Source organism: Phaethon aethereus (genome assembly GCF_964289735.1).
Source record: "Phaethon aethereus genome assembly, chromosome: 2".
NCBI classification, from domain to species: domain Eukaryota; kingdom Metazoa; phylum Chordata; class Aves; order Phaethontiformes; family Phaethontidae; genus Phaethon; species Phaethon aethereus.
Window position 1 is genome coordinate 72,926,580 of NC_138582.1, and position 11,323 is coordinate 72,937,902.

At 41.0% G+C, this 11,323-nt stretch overlaps 1 protein-coding gene across 1 annotated transcript; it reads left to right on the top strand.

Annotated features, from left to right (window-relative positions):
• Nucleotides 1–354: 354 nt before the first annotated feature.
• Nucleotides 355–10,424, top strand: CHMP5 (charged multivesicular body protein 5; the record flags this gene model as incomplete). Its single annotated transcript, XM_082014741.1, has 8 exons — nucleotides 355–423; nucleotides 5,911–6,015; nucleotides 6,796–6,842; nucleotides 7,964–8,057; nucleotides 8,138–8,209; nucleotides 9,283–9,391; nucleotides 9,790–9,902; nucleotides 10,374–10,424. The coding sequence occupies 8 exons, from the start codon at nucleotides 355–357 to the stop codon at nucleotides 10,422–10,424; spliced, it is 660 nt and encodes a 219-aa protein (XP_081870867.1).
• Nucleotides 10,425–11,323: the final 899 nt, after the last annotated feature.

Sequence of the window (11,323 nt, forward strand, 5' to 3'; positions counted from 1 at the left end):
TGTGACTTGAAAGGTATTTTTCTAGGAGGCGACAGCAATTTTGAAAAGATGGTGCAAGCCCAGTAACATACGTGTAGTTACACCGTACGTGCTGTGGGAGAAAACGCCGAAGTACCTGGTAGAGCTGCCTCTTGCGCCCTTTGGCTCCAGGTGGCCAATCACAGCTCGCCGCCGTGGAGGGCCGGGCGGAAGTGCGGGGGCGTGCCGCTGTACAAGTGCTTCCGCCTTCACCGCGGCCCCGCCTGGAGGCGGCCGGCGGGGCGGGGCCGGGCCGGGCCGGCGCTGGGTTTCCGGGTCGGCGGGGAGCGCAGCTGCTGCCGCCGTTACCGGCACCGAGGCCGAAGCACCGCCGCCATGAATCGCTTCTTCGGCAAAGCGAAGCCGAAGGCGCCTCCGCCTAGCCTCACTGACTGCATCGGGACGGTGAGTGCCCTCCCGGGGGAACCTGGCCCGGAGCCCCGACCCCCGCGAAGGGCCGGGGCCGGCCAATGCGCTGCTCGGCCCGGCCGCCGCCTCGGCAGGGACGGGGAAGCGGCGGGGTGGTCGCAGGGGCGGCCCGGCCCGGCGAGGCCCTCCGCCCCCGGCTGGTCCAGGGACCTGGGGGCGCGCCAGGGCCCCCTGCGCCCCGCGGGCCGAGCTTCAGCTCGCGCGGGTGCGGGCCTTCGTACGTGAGGTGCTGCGAGTCTGTGTCGCTGCCGGCACGCGGAAGTGTGCGAGTGTCCGCACCCAGGCGGAGGCACGGCGGGGGGGGCGTGTAGGCGTGCGTGTGTTTGGAGGCATAGCCTGTGAGTGTGTGTGGGGATGTATGTGCGTGGCAGTATGCACCTGCGCGTAGGTGTGCGTCTGTGCATCTGAGTGTGTAGGCACAGCTGTGCGTGCGCGTGGTGTCCGTATGCGTATACATACATATACACACTCGAATGTGTGCAGCCACGTGCCTATGCTCTGGTACAGTGTCTTTGTATACACACACACGTGTGGATTCTGACGTGCACCCACGCATCAGCATAGCGTGTTCAGGAGTGTACATGTACACTGGTGTCTACATTTGTACGTGTATACACCCATGCCTGCATTCGTTCCCTGTGCATAGGAGTGCAGCCCGTAAACGTGCCTTACTGTGCATGTAAGGCTTGGCTCTCCTCACGTCCTCGTGGATATTTTCTGTATTTCCATCTGAGGACGTCACTGCACTGCTTGCGCTAGCTAGCCCCTGCCATGCCAAGCTGAGGGAAGGCAGGGACAGGAGCAAGGCAGCCAGTTCCTCTGTCCAGGTGTAAGGGTAAATCTGCTATGAGGACAGGCTGAGAGGGTTGGAGCTGTTCAGCCTGGAGAAGAGAAGGCTCCGGGGAGACCTTATTGCAGCCTGCCAGTACCTGAAGGGAGCCTACAAGAAATCTGGAGAGAGACTTTTTAGCATGGCACGGAGCAGTAGGACAAGGGGTCATGGCTTTAAAGTGAAAGAGTGTAGATTTAGATTAGCTATAAGGAAGAAATCCTTCAGTATGTGGATGGTGAGGCACTGGAACAGGTTGCCCAGAGAAGTGGATGCCCCATCCCTGGAATTGTTCAAGGCCAGGTTGGATAGGGCTTTGAGCACCCTGGTTTAGTGGAAGGTGTCCATGCCTGTGGCAGGAGGGCTGGAACTAGGTGATCTTTAAGTTCCCTTCCAACCCAAACCATTCCATGATTCTATGAAGATTGCTCCATCTACTACAGATGAGCTTGCTGTAGGGTCGATGGCGAAGATGTGTGCAGAAAGCCAGTGAAATAAGCCCAGACCAAGGAAACACTTCAGAATACTTGTAGTAGAACAGCTGTTGTAAAGTTGACTGAAAAGAAGGTTAAGGAAAAGTTTTAAGAAGGCTAATCTTGTCATTTCATTGTCTTTTTTTTTTTTTTTAGCTTTTAAGTCTTTGAAGAAAACCACAGTATGTTTTTACAGCTCCTTCTGTTGTAAAGTAATTTTAAAAGGTGAAGAAGGAACACAGAGGTCTTGAGTATTTGCCTGAGTGGTTACCAAAGTTAGGTGAAAGGTCAGTGATGGTTGTGGTATAAATGGAGCTTAACTAATCATTGTCCCTGGAACCTGACAACAAAACGTTTCTGTGGAAAATCACCATTTTTGTTGCAGGAGATTTATTTTGCTGCCCAGTGAAGAGTCTCTTAAGTTGAATACCTACACAAACCTGTGTACATCAGTCTCTTGCATATGCCAGTGGCTGGGATGGGAACAGAAGTGGTCATAGTGTTTTTCCCAGTATGTTATTTTATTGGTGAAGAATCTGCATTGTTTTCTAGCAGTATTGAACCTAAACATAGCTCCAGGTACGTCTAGTTAGAACAGTAAATAAAACATATGCTCAAAAACCAGGATGAGCTTTCCCATTGTTACCAGTGGATGGCTAGAACTCCAAAATCCATCAGAGACACTGCTATTAATACTTAAATTTGCCATTTCAGTGCAGAGATCAGGAAATCTTTTCCTCACAGCCACCAACTCTGCATTAGTCAGTTAGATTTTTGAGGGCTGATTTTGACAGTTCCAAGTTAATATGCATTTTCTAATGTTGAGACAAATCATAACAAAACTGTCCAGATTTAGATATGCCAGTACGCTGTCTTCTACTAGGAGCTTGTTCAATCCCAGTGGATTTTTGGGGTATGTGAAATTGTAATTTAAACAGCTGCTTTGACTGGCCACACCAGGAATTTAGGATTTTTTCCCAAAAAGATGGTTGTCACCACCACCCACCTGGAGCTGCATGCAATTTTGGTCCTCTTCTAGTTGTTCGTAATTACATTCTTTGAAAATTTGGCTATACAAGACAGCAGGTTAACTCAAAAGCAGAATTTCAGGTTTGTTTTACATATGTGGTGACTTGGCAACCAATAATGAGTTACAATGTGGTTTTCAAGCTATGAAATCAAGAGCCTGTGTCAGTCATCTGTTGAGAAATGAAGGGCTGGCTCCAAGAACAGCTCTTTGGTGCAAGGAAGTTTATAAATCACTTGTTATCATTACTGAGCTCCATGTTAGCTTTTTGCCCTGTTTTGACAACTTTCAATTTCTGTGGATGGAACTAAAATGTAAGACACTTCTGTATACTAGTAGGTGTGGGGAGGGACATACTTCCTTTTACAAGTTTGAAGTTTATGAATTAACTTTTTGTGCCAATTCACATGAAGTAATCTATCTGATCTGTGAAAAACTTGCTGTGTTTTCAGGTCATTTTCACAATAGTGAAGTCTCTAGTACAGGTCCTGCTAAAGGATTAGAGGTATCATTAGATTTTTTTTTTTTCTTAAACTGCACGTGAATTATTGAAGAGAACTGTGTGAGATGTTAAAAAGCTTGCACTGTTTCTTCATCATGTTAAATTAAACAGTTTGGAGACTCATGTAGTATCAGTTGTGATGTTTTCAATCTTACACACATTTCATGGTACCTTTCAAAAGAGGCAATTTGCTTTCTAAAATCTCTTACCATGTTACCTCATTAGGTAATTAGACATTAAATGTCAGTTAGGAATTACTGTATTTGACGAGCAATGATTAATCTTCATAGTTACCATCTGTTAAAAATGTAGACAACTCTTAGGCTGTAACTATGTTTTGGATGTTCTTTCCTGTGTATGCATAAGGAGAATGACTGAACCCCATAAGATCAGCACACAGTACACTTTTTCCCCTGTGGTAGGGGAACAAGCATTGCCTTAAGATACCAAAACAATTCAAGATGTTTTTGATTTAAAGAGCTGGTTGTGTGGGTTCTCTAATCTAAAGTGTTTGCAGAAACCCAGAAACACCTCTCCCTACTTTTCTTTGATGGCTGGTTACTAGAGAGTTTGCCGGCTGGCTGTGTGATGCCCTCCTGTCTCCCCAGGGTATGCTCCCACTCTGTCTTGCAGTTTCTGCTCGCTCTCTTGCTGTGCCTGCCATGCTTGCCTCGACATTGCACTAAGTGTCAGATTTTTTTTTTTATCCTTGCTGGCTGAGTGCAGTCAGATGACTCAAAGCTGTCATGAGGCCGGTAGGAGGAAGGATGCATCAGGAACTGTAGCACTGGTATTGTTTTTACTTTTTCTTCTTTGAAAAAACACTCAAAAATTTTTTTTTTTCAGAGCATTAAGTAGGAAACATAGGAACAAAAAGCTAATAGTTGTCACAATGTCAAAATTCAGTCTTACGTGTTTTTTTTTTTAATTGAAATAAGCTGTGATTTTGCTTAATAGGGATTTGAGATACCACAGTCACTTTCTTTTGTTTCAGTGAGAGCCCTTCTGTAGCAATGAAATTGTATTGGTATGCCTTATTTGTGAGTAATAGAAAGCAGCTCTTCAAGTTCTAATACACAATCTAGTTTTCTTTTGGATAAATTAAAGCTGTTCTCCCCTCTTCTGTCTGTTCTAATTTTTAAAAGCTGAGGTCCCATGTAATGTGTGTGTGAAATTTTTATGTAGTTAATCGATGTGGGAGGATGTGTCTCCCATTTCCTGATAGTACCGCCTAAAAGAATAGTTACATAAATAAACCAAATAACTAGTTTTCCCCTGTGAAGGAGGTTGACCTCAAAGATGCATTTAGCTGATTAAGATCTTGATGACGTGCTACATTTTGAACTTACAAGAGTTTTAAAATCACAAATATCTCTCTCACTTGCTATTAGTAAAATAGTTGGCATAATAAAAAGCTTAATACAATTTTTTCAATGCCAGCTGTGCCCAGGCACTTTAATGTCTTGTGTGGAGTGGTCATATCAAATATTCTGCTCAGGATGCCTCTGGCAAAAGCACATTGCTGTCGTAGAGCAGATATTTAAAAGGATCATTGAGACATACACCACCATCTGCATAATTATACATGTTTAGCCACATTGTTAACAAGTCAGAATTGTAAATTTGCACCAATTGGTCTCACACTATAATTGGAATGTCATTATAGTCTAATCCCTGGAGAGACTCCTTGGAATGAGAAGTTAATAAGCTTTATTTTGTTGTTTCCAGAGAAATGCTGTGATAGTCAGTTCATGTTAAGGAGGCTTTCTTTGGTTTTTTATGAATTTGTGTGTGCTGTTATAATGATCTGTACCTATGCTTGGTTATGTAATTATCATCTTTAACCCTCTTATATGCAGAAGGGTTAAAATATTTACCCTCTTATATGCAGAAGGGTTAAAATATTTCCATAGTGACAGCTCTGTGATATGCTTTGCACCAAGGCTGTTAGGGTTGACTGCTGGAGGTCTCTTACTGAGCTATGCAGCTACTATTGGGATTTGGAGCAAAAGTGCAGTAGGAATTCAGAGTAGCTACCAGGTGGAACTGCTGTGTCGTGGCTCCCTTTGTGGGAAGTGATGTGAAAAGTGTCTCTCTGACAAAGAAGTTAGGCACCTTTGGAAAAATGGTTAAGTCTGAGCTTCTTAAAGATAACCATCAATCCAGGTATCATTCTGAAGGATTAATATTCTCTGCCCACTAAAAATAAACCTCTAGCCTTGCTGAACACAGCCCTGTCCCTTTTGCATTGCCTCCTTATCTGCTGCCATGGTACACTTATGTTTTGCTTTTTCCGTTCCAGTTTAGTCCGTGGCACTGTACGTTACCAGAAATTACTGAATAGAGACTGTGACTTGAGTGGGTGTCCGAGGAAGCATCTCCAAATGATGAGAACATGTTACAGTGGCAGAGCTTCCTGCAACCTCGGAATATTTGTTGTGCTGCTTGTAGAAGGTGTTTCACCTCATTCTGGTTTTGGAGTCTTTGCAAACTTTAAGCTATTTATAAAACATACTGAGTGAAGAAACAATTCAGTTAGGGGCACAATAAAACTGAGGCTGTTCTTTTTTTTGTCCAATACCTGAATAAAACTTAATGTTTTTTTGGGGTTTTTTCCCATCATATATTAAAGGTGGATAGCAGAGCTGAGTCAATTGACAAGAAAATCACCAGGCTTGATGCAGAGCTAGTGAAGTATAAGGATCAAATGAAGAAGATGAGAGAGGGGCCTGCAAAGGTAAGAATCTTCTGTGGGATTTAAGTATGAGAGGATGTGACTCACACTTCTTGTCATGTGGTGGGATGACATAGCCAGTTCATCAGGTTCTTAGAATTGCATCTTGACCTGCTGATGGGATATAAGGTCCTGCAGGATTATTTTAATTCTGAAGTGTCTCTTAGACATGCATCTTTAAACAGTGCTTTTATTGATTTTTTTTATTTCTTCCAAAGTGTAATATAATTCCTCAATCTGAAGTAACTTGTTTGCGTCCCTTCTTCTTTTACCTGAATTAAAGTCTGGTAGACAGACTGTTTTGTTCATCAGCCAAAATAAAAAGGTCTGGGAGTAGGAAAGCCCATTTTTGAAAGGGGATGAACATATAATATAAAAAATATCTAATAATAAATGTATCTAACTTTTATTTAATAATAAACATATCTAGTATAAACAGTATTGTTAAAGTACCTTTTGCAGTATTACTTGATGCTCACCATTAAAATGTCTTGATGAAATACGGTTCTGATGGACTAAGTCTGACTTTGTATTCTGCTCAGAAAAAAAAAAAATTCAAAAGCCAGAAACTTTGAAAGTAATTGCTTGTAGAAACTTTACATACAAGCCTATTTGGTTAACCATTAATGCAGGATGAATGCTGAATGTGACTACTTTTAAACTCTTTGCATTAGTAACTGAGGAATCTTTTGGAAAACTTAACTGCGATACATTACATTTAGGCAGTATAATCCAGAATAAAGCCAAATACTTTTCCTAATGTAGTAATATTGTATCTTTCAGAACACAGTAAAGCAGAAAGCATTGAGAGTATTGAAGCAGAAGCGAATGTAAGTTTAAACCTTTATCATGTTGAGATTAATGAAATCCTGTTTTCTTTAAGAGGGGTGGCACACTTTCATTTCTCTTGCCAGTACTGTTGATTCTGAGCATTCTTAAAAGAAAAATGCTGAACAAGCTAGCCAGCCTTTTGGAAGCATCTCCTTACAAATTGTGCATCAGCATGTTTGTGCCTTACTTGTATGTGAGTATATAAATTTGGATTGGGACAAGCTGACCTAAATCTGCTCGTTACTAAAGCTATGCTTGGCTCTTGAACTTTCTGAGAGAGTGCCTCACTTTATATCATTATTTGATTACTATAAATTGTGTACTTCATGATCTTGTTCTGGTTTACTGGAAATTTACCTGTTCTCTGTGGACACCCTTTAGGACTTGAACCCATATAGTGCAGGTAATTGTGTCTATGCAAAAAAACCCAGAATAGTATGATAGGTGATCCTGTGGTCCAGTCTAGCCTAGTAAACTGTCTTGAAAAGTGTCCAGCAACAAATTCTGTCCAAAGAAGGAATTATTGTTCATTTTTATGCTTTCATTTTTATGTTCAACCCGGCATATTTTACATTCTTGATTTAATACAAGTTTAGCTTTGAGATGGACGGTTTCTTGATTTTTAAAGTCTCCCTTTTCTTTTTGGCTAGCCATAAGTTTCCTTTTCTTACCCTATCTCCTTTCCCTGCTCCTTGCCCTGCAGAGCTCCAGTGTGGAGTCATTGTGGTTTGGATAACCTGCATCTCTCCCATTCTGTTTACAGCATTAGTGAGAAGTGGCATGCATCTGTAGCTTATAGTGATAAAAACCTTTGCTATATCTTCACATATCTTATCTGTGTAAGCCTATACAGATACAGTATTGCATCAGTTAAACGGCAGCTTAGTTCACGAGTAGCTTTGTCAACTTTAAATACATAGAAATGCATAACTGCCAGATGTTTATGAAGCTCTTTATTCTGATGTGATTGTTTATAATAAATTAAAAAAAAAAAGAATGTGTTTCTATCTTCAGACTACTGCAGCTGGTGTTTTGTGGTTTCCCCCTCTCCCCAAAATAAGAATTTTTATGGCAGTAAATAGTGGTGTTTTAAAGTCATTATTTGCACTGTTTTTAACAGGTATGAACAACAGCGGGATAATCTATCACAGCAGTCTTTTAACATGGAACAAGCTAATTACACTATTCAGGCACTGAAGGATACAAAGACAACGGTACCAGTATATTAATCTCACATTTGTTTAATTTGTGTATGCTGCATCAGATACAAGCATGTTGTTTGACTCTATTCTAGGTTGATGCAATGAAACTGGGGGTGAAAGAAATGAAGAAAGCTTACAAGCAAGTCAAAATTGATCAAATTGAGGTGAGCTTCTATAGTTTAAATTAATAAAGAACAGAAACAACGTACTGAAATAGTGATGAGTGGACTATACAACTTAAAGGTAAGCTGACTGTTTTAGTTCACCCAAGTTTGCCTCCCTTTTTTTACGGGACCACCATCATAATTCCTTCCTGATTTTTCTGGTATTGCACAATCAGTTGTGGGCCTTCTTGCACTGATTGTTGTTTCCTTGCTGGGCTAATCTTTAATCTCTCCCTTCCTTTCCTCAGCAGTTCAGCAAAAATGTTGGTGAATACTTCCTTCTGTGGCTTTTTTGTCCTCCTTTCGCCACTGCCATGTTCCTACTCTTACATGCAGATTAGTCCTTTGCTCCCCTAGTTCATGGTAGTGCCAGATTAAAAAAAAAAAGGAACACCAAAAACCAAACAAAAAACCTAATTTCAAGAAGTCTGCAAGGCCTGGCCCTGTCTTCAGAAAATGCAGTTTAAAAATACAAGATGATTAAATATAATTTGAAGTATGCTGCACTTAAACTCTTATCACATGCCAGTGCTGAATTCCTTTAAGTTCTCTTTCCTATGCTGTTTTATATATGGCCTGCATTGTAAACCTCTAGGCAGGTATTGTCTTCTCACCTGTACCCAAGTACAGTGCCACTAGGTATGCTAAAGTAACTTCTATATTTTGCTGTGGCATGACTCAGGTTAGTGCTTATTCTCCAGATGGTAGATTTAATTCCTTTAGATTTCACTCTCCTGCTTTCCAAGATAATGCTGGGCTGTGAGTAATTTATTGGAAGTTTTCAATTTACCTGGAAGAATACTTAAAAGATTTTTGCAGAGATGATGTTTCAAGGTTCCTCTGTTTCTATCTACCTCATACATTTATTATAATTTTAATACTAGTTAAGACCACTCTATAGTACTGAATGCATGTGCCTTGATTTGCATTAATGCTGCTTCAAAAAATGGTTTATGCATTAAGAAATTTGAGTGCCTTGTATGTTGGAATTATTAAACTGAATTTGATTAAGCTCTGATAAATTTAACTAAAACTATTAAATGTGGACCAGTTGAAATTATTTCTTGCTTCAGGACATACAAGATCAGTTAGAGGATATGATGGAAGAAGCCAATGAAGTCCAGGAAGCACTGAGTCGTAGCTATGGAACACCAGAGATTGATGAAGATGACTTGGAAGCAGGTTAGGAATGTGGAGGATGATTTTTACGTACGGTGATGTAAAAATCATCATCATACAGTCATACAGTGATTTTTAATTTCATTATCCAAATACTTTAAGTATGCTTAAAAAAATATAGTTTTAATCACTTTTTTAAACATAAAATCTGCATTTCATTTAAGAGCAGTAACAAGAGTATGAGACAAATGTGAGAGATACACTAATGGAATGCTACAATGAAGGAAAGAAGGTTCTTTCTATGGTGAGGGTGTGTGTTTATTCCTGGTTGATGACTAAGTAATGCTAAATGAGTATGAATGTAAGCATTCAGTATGAATCCTGTTTCTCCATAAGAGCAGCTTGTCTTTTGCAAAAGGAATTCCTTGCATAATTTTCCAACCAACATAATTCAATTTCAGAACTGGATGCGTTAGGTGATGAGCTTCTAGCTGATGAAGACAATTCCTACTTAGATGAAGCTGCATCTGCTCCAGCAATCCCAGAGGTCACTCCTACTGACACGAAAAACAAAGTGAGTCCTTTCCTCTTTAAAAGCAAGAGACATTTTTTTGGTTTGTTTTGGATTAGTCACATTTGTGTTGGCTGCTTGATATTTGGACTCCAGAATATTTTGAACAAAAAAATGTGCTTAATGTTTTATGTATTCTGGATGCTATAAATGAGAGAATACAGTGTACTGAATGCTCTTTATTATATTTTAAAGAGCTAAAATGGCATTTTGTAACTCCTATCTAATCAGACTGCAGGTAGAATTTAAGTGTACCGTTGCAGCTCCTAGTACAGTTATTAAAAATCTAAGAAAGTCCTCGGTATGTTTGTTTTTGGGGCTTCATAGTGAGGAAGATGCTCACTATTTTGATCCCAGCTGTCACACAGTGACAATTACAGATATATTCCTTTATAGAAATTGTAAGGAAACTTTTGTGAAATGTTCTGGTTGGTGGAGAGTTGTTAACCTGTTGCTTCTTTTTCTTTCTTACAGGATGGTGTATTGGTGGATGAGTTTGGATTGCCAAAGATCCCTGCAACATAAATGTTTCAAAAGCACAATGGATTAATGAACTATACTTTACAAATCAAGTTTTGTTTTGTTTTGTTTTTTTAAAAATCCTGGAGCACTTGTTCTTCCAGTGTAACCTTAATATCACTACATCCTAGAATGTAATATGAATGGCTGGTGGTGTTCTTTCTTTGAAGAAAGTTGTTCTACTACTGACTTTTCTATTAATGGAAAACTCGGCACAATTCCCTTCAGTGGAAGCAGTCAGTCTAATAGGTTTTGATTTCCGTGTCTTATGGACGAAGTAACACATGAGCAATAGTGGTGGCTGTTGATAGCTGAGGTTTATTTTGACTTTGTATTAGGCTTCTCTTGCTTGAAACTAAGACTGTACGTTGCTGCTTAACTCTGTAAAATAGCTCCCTTATTACTATGCGTATTTGATAAAAGAATTGGAAGCAATTTTTAAACTACTGCAGTCTTGAGACTTTTATGCTATTGTACTTGTAACATTCTTGAAAGCTGTAACAAATAGGGTTATCATTAACTTTGTGTATTCTATGGAGACATAAAATCATGTAGATTAGCCGAGCCTTCTGTGTGGTGTTTCTGGTAATTAATTTGGCCTTAACCTGCCCCTCCTTCTTTATCAGCGCCACGTGCTGCTCGAGCAGAGGATTTGCCAAAGGTAGAGGCTCGTTCTGATCTCAAAAGCCCCGTCTGGTGCCGCCGCGGGCAGCGTCACGCTTACGCCGTGCTTGTTTTGGCCGCGTCCCTGCTTCTGCTGGGTCTCTGCTCCAGCCGAGAGCCGCTCGGAGCACCAACGGGAGTCAACAAACAAAACGGCGTCCGAGCCAAGCCAGCTCCGGGGAGAACCGCGGGCTTTCATTCCCCAGCCGCACGCAGGCCTGGGGCTGGCGTCGAGGCTGGGC